The 13,630-nt window shown below is 57.8% G+C and overlaps 2 protein-coding genes across 3 annotated transcripts; one reads left to right on the top strand and one right to left on the bottom strand.

Moving 5' to 3' along the window:
- Window positions 1-738: 738 nt before the first annotated feature.
- Window positions 739-2,908, top strand: DLX2 (distal-less homeobox 2). Of its 2 annotated transcripts, none has more exons than XM_015634123.3 (3): window positions 739-1,153; window positions 1,351-1,538; window positions 1,797-2,908. In XM_015634123.3, exons 1-3 carry the CDS (start codon window positions 829-831, stop codon window positions 2,109-2,111), a joined length of 828 nt encoding a protein of 275 aa, XP_015489609.1. In that variant the 5' UTR covers window positions 739-828; the 3' UTR covers window positions 2,112-2,908. The 2 variants fall into 2 exon arrangements, with proteins under 2 accessions (XP_015489609.1, XP_015489610.1); XM_015634124.3 differs by having other exon boundaries at window positions 1,354-1,538.
- Window positions 2,909-10,696: 7,788 nt separating this feature from the next.
- DLX1 (distal-less homeobox 1) lies at window positions 10,697-12,775 on the bottom strand. Its single transcript, XM_015633945.3, has 3 exons — window positions 12,158-12,775; window positions 11,473-11,672; window positions 10,697-11,108 (listed from the first exon to the last, which is right to left on the bottom strand). Exons 1-3 carry the CDS (start codon window positions 12,468-12,470, stop codon window positions 10,854-10,856), a joined length of 768 nt encoding a protein of 255 aa, XP_015489431.1. The 5' UTR covers window positions 12,471-12,775; the 3' UTR covers window positions 10,697-10,853.
- Between the last annotated feature and the right edge of the window lie 855 nt (window positions 12,776-13,630).

A 13,630-nucleotide genomic window follows, 5' to 3' on the forward strand; every position in this document is an offset into this window, starting at 1 on the left:
CCTGGCGGATGCCTGGCACTCCGGCCCTGCCGTTGTGCCTGGGCTGCAACAGGCGCAGTCAGTGGCTGCCGTGTGGAGGGACGTCCCGCGGGCACCGTCAGCAACTGCTGCAGAAAACACGCGTACTAGGCGGAATGTCGCCCCTCCGCGTGCTACGTTGAGATTTCACTGGAAAGCTCTGCCACTCTGGCACAGAGAGCTGTGTAACACAGTTACTGATCTCCCGCGAAATGCACGCTCTCCCAGGGTCAGAAGAGCTGAGAGACCCCCAAACGCGGCCGCCCAGCTCCGCCCGCCGTCAGGCGCGCCCGCGTGGGGATGCTGCTTACGGGGGGACCAATGCGCGGGCCTTCCCCTGGAGCTGCCGGACATACGGGGGCACATATCAGACACAGCACGGCAGAAGCGGCCGTGCTGAGCCGCGGTCCCGAGCCCTCGCTGCTGCGGATCGGAGCGCCCCGTGCAATCAAAGGGGCAGCAGCCTGAGCCGTAGAACGGGGAAGGCCCCGGTCCCCGGCGACCCTCGCGGCCGCTCGTCCCCACGCTCGGCGCCGCTCCCGTCCCGCACTCCGCGAGCCCGCGGGGAGCCGGAGCGGGCGGGCTCCGCATTGGCTGTTGCTAGGTGACGTACGCCGCGCCACGTGACCGGTGTTAAATGCCGTCCCGGCGGCGCGCGGCTCGCAGAGTCCGTCCCGCTGGCGGCGGCGGGAGCGCGGCTGCACCGCCCCGGCGGAGCGCGGCGAGCATGGTGGCGCGGCTCTGACCGCCTGTCCCCGGTGGGGCCGGCCGCGGGGCGGCGACCCGTGCCCCGGCGGGCGGGGGCGCGGGATGACGGGGGTGCTGGAGAGTCTGATGCCGGACATGCACACCAGCCAGATCTCCGCCGGCAGCTACCACCAGCACGGCGGCCTGCACAAGCCGCAGGAGTCCCCCACGCTGCCCGTCTCCACAGCCACCGACAGCAGCTACTACACCAACCAGCAGCACGGGGCAGCGGGCGGGCCGCCCTACGGCCCCGTGAGCTCCTACCCCTACGCGGGCGGCGGCACCGCCCCCTACTCTGCCAAGGCCGCCTACGACGTGGGTTACGGGGGCGCCTACGGCTCCTACGGGCCCTACGGCAGCAGAGCCTCTCCAGCCAACAACGACTCTGGTACGTCCGAGCCCCTTGTGGGGACGGTTCGGTGAGCCTGGCGAGGAGCCGATCGCGGCTCTGGGCACGGGGTGGGCCGGGAGAGCGCTCGTCCCCTGTGGGTCGCCCCGACGGGGCGGGCGGTGATGCCGAGCTGTGAGAAGGGCCCGGGGTGGCGGGGGCGCCTCGTCTCACTGGGGTTGTCGTTTCTGCCGCAGCAGAGAAGGAAGACTGCGAGCCGGAGATCAGGATCGTAAACGGGAAGCCGAAGAAAGTGCGGAAGCCCCGGACCATCTACTCCAGCTTCCAGCTGGCGGCTTTGCAGCGGCGCTTCCAGAAAACCCAGTACCTCGCCTTGCCCGAGAGAGCGGAGCTGGCGGCCTCCCTCGGCCTCACCCAGACGCAGGTAAGGCTCTCCCGCCGCGGGGCCCCGGGCACGTCCCGCCCCGCCGGGGCCTGTTGCCGTCCAGGGTGTCGGATGCGAGTGTGGGAGGAAGGCCGGCCCATGGCGCCTCGACGGCCCTGGGTGGGAGTGCAGGCGAAGCGGCAGCGCCGGGAGTACTCGGGGCTGCTAAAGCTGCGCGTCCCTGCCCCGCCGCGGGCGGTCTGGGCGCCGGGAAGGCGCCGCAGAGGCAGCGGCCGCCTGACGCTCCTTTCCCCGCAGGTAAAGATCTGGTTTCAGAACCGCCGCTCCAAGTTCAAGAAGATGTGGAAAAGCGGAGAGATCCCAGCGGAACCGCCTCCCCGCCGCAGTTCTTCGCCGCCGTCTCCCTCCTCGCCCCCCGCCTGGGACTTCGCTCCGCACCCAAGAACCGCGGGCGGCGCCGGCACTGCCAGCCCCAGCCCCGCCGCCGCTTTCCTCGGTAGTTACTCGTGGTACCCTCCGGCCCCCGGCGGCCCGGCGCATCTGCCGGCGGCCGCTCCCCTCCCGCAGCCGGCGCAGCCCCCGCATCACCACGGCAGCGGCAGCATCTTCTAGACACTGTAGAGACTTGAGCCCGCGGGCCGCACCAGGCGGCCGCGGGACACCGACGTGTAGCACTGGTGTTCTGGTGAAGCGTGGCTCCGGTTCCGGCCACCCCGGCGGAGAGGAACCGCTGCGCGTCCCGCCCCGTTGCCACCGGCGGTGGGGCCCGTGTGCATTCGACCCCGTGGGGTCCTCCCTCCCGCCGTGAAAACAACCACGCTGCGGAACAAGTACTCATCTCCCTCCCTCTTCTCCGTCTATCTTCCACCTCTTCCCCGGCATTTTCATCAAACCACCGGTGCAGAACTCTGGTTAACTTTACTTTTTATTTTTTTAAAGTTGATAGGTGCCTTTGCGGATAACCTCACTTAAATGTTGGGGATTAAAAAATAAAACGATAAAAAAAAAGATAAATAATTTTTATATGTAGATTTAAAACAGAAGCCTCCCGTGTTTAAGGTATCCCTTTGAGCCGTGAACGAAACCGTCCGGCGGGGGCATGGGCCGGTCGCAGGTGGCGGTGCCGGCGCGGCTCCGGCCCGTGCGCTGCCTTCGGGCCGATTTTGTGCCCCGATGGGGCTTCCCCGGGTCGGGCGCCAGCCGCAGCGAACCCTCCTCTCCACCCCACTCTGCTCTTCCCCCGCCGGCAACCTAGCCACCGACATGTCCCTGATCTGTTTGATGTCTAGCGTCGTGAAAAGGAAAAAAAACGGTATTTTTGGTTATTTATTATGGAAAACTTATACAGTCATTAATGTTTCTTTTACAATAAGCAGAGATTATTTAAATAAATTATTGTTTCCATGGTACCCACGCTGAGTTTTTGGGGGATGGGGGAGGTTGAGGGTGTCGATTTGGACCTGGGCGTTCTCTGGGAGGGAGAGCTGCGTCCCCTCCACCCCCTCCCCATTTTAACTGTTGCCGCAAGCCTGCAACTTCCCCCCTCCTTCCCGTCTTTCCCGTCTACAATAAAATCTCGCCCCTGACAGTCTTCTCGGAGAGGCCAAGAATCACTCAGCGCTGCCTGCAGCAGCCCAGAGCTGCCCCCCCGCTTCCCCCTCTCCCGCCTGCTGGCGCCAGCGACATTTCAGCTGGGACAGACTCCTGCCGTCTCACGGCTTCCCAAGGCGGTCCGGAGGGGTTTGGGGCAGGGTTGTGCCCGGGATTCGAAGTAGTCCTGGAGCTGGTCCTCGGGTGCGGCCCTGACCCAGAGGCATTTCGCCGTGTCCCACCGGCAATGGCACCCAGACCGACAACCTGCATGGGCTCTTTGCTTGGAGCAGAGCTGGTGGCTGCCCCAAGCCCCTCTGTGGTGCTTCGAGGGCTGGAGGTACCTACTGGATTCTCTCTGAGATGTGCCCCTCGAGGACTGGAGCCCTCAAACCCCTCAAGCTGTTCCACTCTGGGATGCAGCCCTTCACCTTCATCCCACCTAGCTGAAATCCTCTGGGATGTAGCTCGTAAGGGCAGCATCCCTCCAGGCTGAACCCCTTTCAAGGCAGCACCCCCTCCAAGCTGCAGCTTCATGGGGTGTATCCCTCGAAGGCTGGATCACTCCAGGATGTAACCCTCTGGAACACTCTCTAGACCCCTCTGAGCTGAGCCCTCTCTTTGATGACCTTTGTTGCACCCTTCGGGCCACCCCACTCGGGATGCCACCTCCCGGCTGTGCCCCTCAAGCTGTAACCCTGAGGGACAAAGCCCTGCTGACTGCATCCCTGGAGGCACTGTTGCTGGAAGAAGCAAAAGGGGGTGAAAGAAGGGATCTCTGGCCTTTGTCACCGAGAGGACCCTGCCATTCTTGAAGAGGGCACGGAAAGGGAGCCGTGCGGAAGGTCCCGTGGCAGACAAGATGATGAAGAAGGCCCAGGCCAGCTTGCCCGGGGTCGGGAATGCGCAGCCTGGCCGAGACTCTTCCTAGAGGCCTTGGCATGAGGAGCCCGGGCGGGGCTGGGGAAGGCGGAGGGGGGCGGCCCCACAAGGAGAGACATCGGGAGGAGGGGGAAAAGAAGGGGGAAAAGAGGGAGGGGGGAAGAAGGGGGGAAAGCGGGAGGGCAGATTGCATCTGAGAGATTGGGAAAAGCTTGGGGCGAGGGGAGGCGGGGGTCGAAGGAGGAGTGAAGAAAAACCAAGAATGACGGAGGGATGTTGGAAGACGAGAGTCGGGTGCAAAGAAAGCGTGAGGAGGGAGCGGGACAGACAAAGGGGAAAGCGGCAGCTGCCGCCCAGTGCCGGCGATGACCCGGCGTCGAGGACGGGGACGACAGCCCAGAGCCTCCCCAAGAAAAAGAGGGACCGATCCATCCCATATCTCTCCCCTCCTTCACCCTCCAGCCGGCCGTGGGGAGACCTGGCGGCCTCAGTCGCCCGCTTCGACCGGGGAGAAGAAACTTCCCCGTAGGCGGACGGCGAAACGCTGGGGCGGCGAGCGCGGAGCGGGGCGGCACGCGTGGCCAGCAGCAGCGCGAAGCCCCACGCCCCCGTGGTCCGGCAGGAGCTGTGCTCCCGGCAGCGCGGTGCTTCTGCGGGCTACCACGGGGGGCCGGGAGGGGGGGAAGGGGGATACACCCCTTTGGCAGGTGACAAGTTTTGCCAAATCCGTCGTCCGGGATGCACGAGGAACCCGTGGGCGCTGGCCACGGTCGGGAAGGAGACGATTCCCATTCTCGTTCCATCCTCGTCTCCCCGCCCCATCGTTTTCACAGGCGTTTCTGTCAGTTAAATAAAGTTCCCCCCAAAACATCTGCGCCCCGGTCTCTCCTGCCCAGAGTTTCCAGTTCTCAGCATTGCGGAGCGGGCTCTGTGGGGTCGGGCAGGATGCCGACAGCGGCGGGGGGTCCCTGGGACAGGGACCTACCCAACGTGAGAACGCTGTCGGCGGTCGGGGAGCAGAGCACACCACACCCAGGACGGGAGCTTTCGCGCCTTCATTCTGTCATTTAGTATTACATTATTTATTTAATTATTACTATTTATTTGCTGCCTGCTGGTAGCAGTCTTCTCTGGGCTGTTAGCACCTGGTATATGCGATGGGGTTTTTCGTGCCCCGTATCTCCCAGAGCCTTCCCAGGCTCCGTATTTCACCCGCTGCTCGCATCCCAGATGCGGCTCACACCGTGCGGGGGTCGGCGATATCAAGCGGATGCAGAGGCGGGTTACAGCAGCTCCGGCGCCCACCGCACATGCAGACGTATAGATACGCGTGTGTTCGTAACCTGTTTTTTTTTCTGCTCCTTTCCTGTCCGATGGGACGGGGCAGGCACCGCAGAGAGCCATGATCCCCCTCACAAGTAGCACGGGGATCGGCCGCCCGGAGCCGACCAAAGTCGCGGGGAGCAGGATAACCGCAGAATAACCGGGGGGCGAGACATGCCCTGGCCTCCGCAGCACTCCGGGAAGGGTTGCGGAGCGGGGGAGGGAGCCTGGTGGGGGAGCTGGGACGATTCCACCCCACGTCCCAGGGTCGAGGTTCTCCCCCGTCGGGCCTGGTCCCGGCACCGGACCGGGCGGGGCGGCTGAGCGGGAGCGGTCCCGGGGGGGCGACCGGGGTAAGTGACAGCTCCGCGACCAGCCCGGTCCGGGAGGGCGGCACGGCAGCCGCCCGGCCGAGGGGGCACCCTCTGCCCCCCCGGAGCACGGGCGGGGCTGGCCGGGCTTGTACCGTGGGGAGGCAATTTACTCATTTGCCCGGTGAAAAGAGAAAGCACGAGAAATTCAATTAAAGCGGCTCTGGCAAAAGGAGTTATTTGAGGCATGAATGTCTCCCCTAAAGCTGCAGCAATCATGTGGCATTAGACACTTCCGGAATCCTATAGCCAACTTGAAAAATCCCAGACCCCTTTTTTCCCTAATTTTTGCTCTGATCTGTAATTTTATCCACATTTGCACTAGTTTGAGCATTCTGGCTCTCCCATCTGAAAGCCTGCAATTACTATATAATTCTTCGCAATTTCACATGTCCTAATATGGACTGTAATTTTTGCGCAAGACAATTTCCTGCTATTTCAAGCATCAACATTGTCAAAGTTGTATGTACATAATAAATGGGAATATCAATGCATAGTTTTTAGCATAACATCTTGACTCCTCGATAATTATATCCGTTCGGAGCCTACGCAGAATTAGCCTGAATTGCATGGTAACTGCTGCTGCTTTAAAATTTTTAAAAATTACTCATAATTTTCCCAAAGATTACCAAGATCTCGAGTGCACAATGTCATCAGCGTAATGAAGAGTAAACATTTATGCTAATAATCTGCAATTTTTTTCATCAGCTATAAAGACAGAGGCTATATAGCAGAAAATTTCAGTCATATTCTGCAAGAGCAGAGCTGCAAAAAGGCTGCTGCGCTCAGAGGCATGTGCATCTCTGGGGGATCTCAATCCACATTTGCACTCTCAGGATATTATTATTGTGCTCGGCTTCTTTTTTTTTTTTTTTTTTTTTTCTTTCCATTTCTTTCTCCCTCCCCGATCCTCTCCCTCTCTCTCACACTCTCTCGTTCTTCTAACTTTCGTAGCAAAAAGCCGCGTTCGGTCCTTTGGTTTGTTGTAAAGCAAAGACTTGTGCCCAGAGCCTCAGGGACTGAGGCGGAAGGTAAGGGTGGCGACACAGGCTCCTTTCTCGCGGGGGTAGGTGAGTGTACGGGGCGCAACGTGGACGGATGCCCCGCGCGGCCGGGAGACGGGGGGGAAATACCGGCGGCGGCTCCGCCGACCCAGCCTCCCCACAAAACTTCCCGCCGGCGGCACCGGGGCGAGGAAGGGAGTTGGACGGCCGGCCGGGTGATGGGGATGCCGCGCACAGCCGAGCCGAGCTGCGCCGCGCCGGAGCATCCCGCGGGCCGAGCCGTGCCGAGCCGCGGAGCCCGGCGCGGGCACAGAGCGCGGGCAGAGCGGCGCGGGGGCACTCGCCGCCCGGGACTGCCGCGCTGCCGGGGGCTGCCGGCGCCGGCGAGCGCTCGCTTTCGGTGGTGGTTTCGTGGTGTGCGTTTGTCGGTTCTTTGCGAAGGGGAGCGTTACTGCCCGGTCCCGAGCCGGGAGGAGGGGGGGAAAGGAGCCGGCGCGGGGGGGACATGGCACTTTTTCACTGGCATGAGAGTGGCGGTGGCGGCAGGAGAGGGGTAGGAGGGCGGCGGCGGGGAGAACGGAGCGGGCGGCGGCGGGGATTTCTCATCTCCCCCCGTCAAACGAAGGCAGCAGATTCCGAATGCAAACGGGCTTGGGCTCTGATATTTGATTTTTTTCTAGTTTCAGGGGCCGCTCTGTGCTCTGCAATTAGATTGACACATGTACAACATCCCCAGCTATTCAAGGGGGTTCGCAGGGACACTCCAAGGGGATTTTTTTTTCCCTTTTTCTTTTTGGGTGGAAGATATTAAAGAGGTATCTGTTGTTTGGCAATTTTGCTAAGTCTGTCTTCATTACTTCAACATTGTGCATTTGCTAATTTGGAAGCCCCTTCCTATTGACAGCTCTGCTCCATACACCTGCAAGCAATTTGCAGAGCTCCAATATAGGAGAATTGCGGAGATGGCAGCTCGCACCTATTTTATTTTTTTTTTCTTCGCTTTTCTCAATGCACAGCAAATTTGGCTTTCAGTGCGTTATCTCTTTTGTTAATGCAAAAAGATTCCCTGGGCGAAAAAATTGCTCATAATTACCAGAGAGATGGGGAAACTGCATTAGAATAAATAAACCTGAAATTACTGTAATTATGTTGTGTTTGATGGGCTCGGCTTGTAATCAAGAAGAGAATACAGTGAAATGATGCTGACCCTCTTGGGTTTGCAGCTGTACGCGCACTTTGGGGTCTTTTTTTGCAGAAAAGAGTCATTTTGATCATCATTAAGCTGTGTGTAACCTATTTCAGAAGTGTTTGAAAATGAGGGGCACTTTTTTTTTTTTTCCCCCAACAAGGAAAAATATATCCCAAAATTACATTTTGCCATTTACAGGCTCATCCATAAGGTTGTATTTGCCGGGTGACAATTGGTAAAGGTATAATATTCGAAATCAGGGCTTAATCATTGTAATGAGGTATTGTTTCAATATAAGCACCTTTGGATTATTCATAGTTTAATTAATATCCTCATTATGAAAATCTTCGAATCAGATATTTGATGAACTACTTGTCGGCAACAAGGCAGAATTAATTAGGCCTGTATTGAGATTAACATTTTCAAATGTACAATTATAATAGCCTCTAACTCAAGACCGCCTCGCTGAGAGAAAACTGATAATTTCTCTATTTGAGCTGTTAGCAAGACGTTATTGAATTAGGAGAAGCTAATATATCTTTAAAGCCCTCCGAGCAGCTTGACCACCCCGCTTCGGCCCGGTGAAAAGCGTTTGGTGTCCGGCAGAGCGGCCGCGGGAGCTGTGCGGGTCCTGGGGCACTACGGGGCCGCGGAGCCGAAGGGCTCCGCTCGGGACTTCGGGCCTCTCGGGGCCGGACTCGTGCCGTGGCACTGCGGGAAACGCGGAGCTGCGGAGCGTTTTCCATGCCGGATACAGCACCCTCGGGGGCCGCCGCGCCGCGAGTGCGCGCTCGGGCGGATGTTGCGCTGCCGCATCGGCTGCGCACCGGCCCCGCGCACTGGCGAGTGGGTGCGTATCTCGGGGCGAGTGAGCACGGCCCCCGCGGGGCTGCAGAACCGACCCTTCGCGGAACCTACCGCAGAGATGCGCACGGGCAGCCGGCAGAGCCCAGCCGCTCTGCAGAGCTTTATCCGCCCCAGCAATAGCCACGGGTTGGGCCCGGCGCTGCTCCAGCCCGGGGAGCGGGCACGGCTCGGTCCGGGGCTGGGGAAGACCGCGGCGGTACCGGCAGAGCCTCGCCTCCAGTGGGATGCGCGGGTAGGCAGCCGACTCGGCTGTCGGGACGGGGGCCGGGGCTCTGCCGGCCTGACTACGTCCCCTTCCCGTCCCCGCAGCTGTACCCGGTTCACCCGCGGCTCCGGGCGACCCCTCCGCCGAGGGTCCCATCGCACCGGCTGCCGCCGCCTAACTGGGCCCTGCCGGGCGCACGGGGAACAGGCTGTCCTGTCCGGGGCGCGTCGCTCCTCCGTCTCGCCTCCCGGTTACGGCCACCGCCGTCCCGCCGCGGAGCGCGGAGCCTGGCCCGGACCCATTCGCGGCCGCGCTACGAGGCAGGGAGCATGCGTGTCTCTTTTTCCAAACCATAATTTTACTGTCTCAAAGAAACTTTATAACTTATGTACAAAGATTTGTGTGGATTTTTTCCATTTCCTCCCTCAGATACAAAGCAATAAGTTAACATTCTCAATATAAAACTAAACTTTGACATATAGAACACTAAACACAGCCGAGCTCAGTTTATCACGTTTTCCGAATTTCACAAGTAAAATGTCAAGATCTCAGTACACAAAGCATCATGTTTTACAGCCACACGAAACAGAACGGAAATAATAATAATAATAATAATTAAAAAAAGCTAAATTTGTGCAACATGTTTACAGAACAATAATAATAATAATAATAATAATTAAGAATAAAATATGTACAGCGAGTAGCTCCTGCACGTCGGTTTGTGCATTTCGACTTCAGGCCGGCTTTGCGCGGGGAGGCCTAATAATAATAATAATAATTAAGAATAAAATATGTACAGCGAGTAGCTCCTGCACGTCGGTTTGTGCATTTCGACTTCAGGCCGGCTTTGCGCGGGGAGGCCTCGCCGGGACTGTGCGGGTGTGCCCGCCCGCCCGCCCTCCCGGTGGGTTCCCCCCGCCGCCCTCCGGGCTCTCGTTCCGTCCTCTGCGCCTTGCTTCACCTCAGCAAAGCGCCGGCAGCTGCTATAATTCCACTTCAGAGTACCAAACAATGTGCATTTATTTCCTTTGTTAAATACGCGAGAAATGCAAATCATTCGGACCAAAACTCTCCACACCAGCGAAGTATAAAAGTTATTGTAAAAGTTAAAATCGCACCCTTCCCTCGTGGTGATTTATTCGGGGAGAAGGGGGGGAAACGTGACGACGGACCGTCTGTGGTTTTGTTTAAACTGTGCGTCCAAGCAGTACACTCAGTAAGCTGAGTTCCTTCCTAGCACTCTCATAGTGGTAATTTAAATCAATAAATAAACCCCCTGTCTTCCCCTTTTAACAACAACAAAAAATATACAGATGGATAGTGAACGGTACAGAAAATGTCGCGGGAAAGAAGCTCTGGTAAATTGTACAGATTCCTTCCCCCTTGCAATTGAAGAGACCGTCAGATCGGGGTAGCAAATAAATGACCTACATTTCAACAGACACAGACAGACAGACAGGACAGAGGAGAGGGCTTCCCCGCCCCCCAGACATCTTTTTCTGATTGTCCCACAAAGCCGCGGCCGGCGCTCGCTCTGCTCCCAGGCTGTTGTGCTGTGCTCGGGGCCGCTCCGTCAGCTGTCAGCGGTGGGAACCGGCCCGCATCACATCTGTGCTCTCCGGCACCGAGCTACCGTGCAGCGTCCTAATGGCTGGATGGGCAAGAGACCTCCTGTTTGTTTGTTTGCCTGGATTTCTTTTGTGGGATTTTTTGTTGGGGTATTTTTGTTGTTTTTTTTTAATTATTCTTTCTCTCTTCCCCTCTCTTTTTTTTTTTTTTTTTCCTTCCCCCGTTTCCTTTTATTTGACTTAGTTTATCTTCTTCTTTTTTTTCTTTTTTTTTTTTCTTTTTTTTTTCCCCCGTAATAATTGTAATTCTTTTTGGGACCGATAGTGCTTGCGTTAGGGGAAAACGTATATATAATCACATCAGTTGCGGCTGCTGCATAGCTTCTTGGTGGGCCGAAGGATACCACGACGTGTAGCTGGGGATGTAGGTGCCCGGGGTCCCTGACGAGGCCTTACCGGAGGCGGAGGTGGTATTCCACACTGGAGGCACGGGTGGCGAGCTGCCCGAGAGAGCCCTGCCGTTGGTCAAGGCGCTGCTCTCCAGGGCGGCCCCTCCTTGCTTCATCAGCTTCTTGAATTTGGAGCGCTTGTTCTGAAACCAAATCTTCACCTGCAAAGGGGATCGGGGCAGGGCTCAGCATCCCTCCGTACGGTCCAGCATGCCCCCATCCCTCGCAGGACGCAATGGACCCCCGCACCCGGCGGCCCCCCAGCTTCTCTCCCTCATTCCCCCCGCGGCTGCTGGGTTATTTTGTGACGCCAAGCCACCCAGCAGGAACCCCCTGGGCCCACTCCAGCGGGCTCTGCAGGGGCTTCCACAGCACCGGGAGCGCCCCGCGGCGGGACGGGTGTCGCCTCGGGCCCCGTTGCCCGCGGCTGTGACCCGGTGTGTGCATTACGCGTGTGGTCTCCCACGCCGACGGTGGGGACACGGAGGGGATACGGGAGAGGGGCCGGCTCAGTCGGAGCTGTACCTGGGTCTGGGTGAGTCCCAGAGATGCTGCGAGCTCTGCTCTTTCGGGGAGAGCCAGGTACTGAGTCTGCTGGAACCTCCTGTTCAAAGCCTGTAGCTGCAAACTGGAGTAAATAGTCCTGGGTTTGCGGATTTTTTTCCCTTTCCCATTAAACCGAACTTCCCCTCCTTCTACCACAGTGCTTTTCTCCGATTCGGCCCCTACAAACAACAAACGATGCAGAATAAATAATAATAATAGCGGTAACAGTAATAGCAGCAGCAGCGACAATAACAGCAACATCAACAATAACAATAATGAGAAGGAAGAAAAGTGAAGCTCGAGTAACGCTAACAAAGGCTCCGGGCGATTATGGCAGCCCAGGCTTCTTCCCAGAGAAAGTTTGCTATTTTTACAGGCTGCAGTTTAGGTTTAATTACCCTTAATTGCATACATTGTTTATAGCGCTACGCAATAAATAATTACGAAGACTAATACGTGCACATCTGGGTTGGTTTCTTTTCCAGCCAAGCATTGTGTGCTCTGTGTATTGGTCCCCTGTGATCCTCAGGCTCTCTTGACTAATATTTTGTAATTTAATTTAATTTTTTCCCCAGATAGATTTTTTTTTTTTAATACAACACCCTCCCTCCCGCCTTGTCTTCCCTCCTCCCCTCCCCCCCTCCCCAAAGCCGAGTGCACCTACCTGTCTCCTCTAACCGGGTCTGAGTCAGGCTGGAGCTGTTGGGGTAGGACTGCACTGAACTGATGTAGGGGTTGGTCGAGTGGCTGCTGACCGAGTTCACATAGGGGTAGCCCAGCGGTCGGGAGAAGGACGAAGCTGTGCTGTACGAGCTGTCAGGCTGAGAGTGGCCCGCGGAGTGTAAACAGTGCATGGAATAGTGTCCGTGGGACATGGGAGAAGGAGACATTTGCTGGCTGGGCGGCCCAAACTCCATAAAGACAGCCTTCCCTGAGACGGGGCTATTTAGACTCTCTGGCATGGTAGTCATGGTCATTTCTTGTCGCTTGGTCTGTGTGTGTGTTCTCTCTTCAGCTTGCCTTTTTGGGGTCTGTTGTGTTTCTCAGGACAGGAAAGAACCCAATTTAAGCGAAACAGGGTTTTTCACTTTCCATTCATAAGAAAATGGAGTTTGTCTCTTTGAAAAGTCTAAGCATGATGCTGTAGATCTACACAAACTCGCCTAAAAGCTTTGACTCAGCCAAGTCTATGAATATTCATGAGACGGCGGAGCTGATTGGTCCGCCGTCTTGCATAATCGCTTTGGATTGGTCCGAGGCGCTCGGGGCTCGCCCGGACCCCGGTGAGCGCGGAGAGCCGGGCTGGCAGCGCCGCGCCTGCCCGAGCGCCGGCGGCGGCCGCACGCCCGCCCCGCTCCCGGCCGGCCCCGGCACGGAGCCGCCCGGGAACCCGCTCCCATCGCGGGCCTCCCGCTTCCGCCGCCGCCGACCCATCCGGAGCTCGGCGGAAGGCACCGCAACCCCCTCCGCCCTTCTCCGCCCCTCGCCGGGAAGGCGGCGCGGAGGGGACGGCAGCCGTGCTCCGCCGGCCTCGGCGGGCTGCAGGGGTTCTTGCAGCTGCCCGCCCCGCTCCGGCAGACGGCGGCGGGACCCGCGGACAAAGCGAGAGGCCCCCGCCCGCCAGGCCGCGCGAACTCCGCGGACGCGCAGGGGCTCTCGGCCCCGGCCCGCGGGTCCCAGCGCCATCCGCACCTCCAGATCGCACCGCCCGGCTATTGCCCTTCTTGTTTTAAAGGGAAAAAAGCAATCCAACCAAACAAAATCGCCCTGAAAGGGTCCAACGGCGCATTTGAGCTTAAAATGAAAACTTCCGCGTGCGTGAGCGGTAAATGAGGTGGGACTTAGGAGATCCTCCCCAGAAAGCCCACGATGAATCCCAAATTACTTTCCTAGATAATTAGAAAGTGTTGATAATTATTTCTTTCATAATTCTGCGGTGTGACTGTAACAGGAAAACGATCTTGTGAAAGTTCACACGTGCAGATGTATTAGTTACTGATTCATTTGATTAAATGCTAGTCTCAAGTGCTCTGATCCACAGCTGAAGGCGGCCCCATTAGCATAACACTGATGTTTAATTTTCATACGCATAATTAGCCATATATTTAACACTAATAGCAACATGCAGCCTTCCAGC

Source organism: Parus major, chromosome 7, assembly GCF_001522545.3.
Source record: "Parus major isolate Abel chromosome 7, Parus_major1.1, whole genome shotgun sequence".
NCBI lineage: Eukaryota > Metazoa > Chordata > Aves > Passeriformes > Paridae > Parus > Parus major.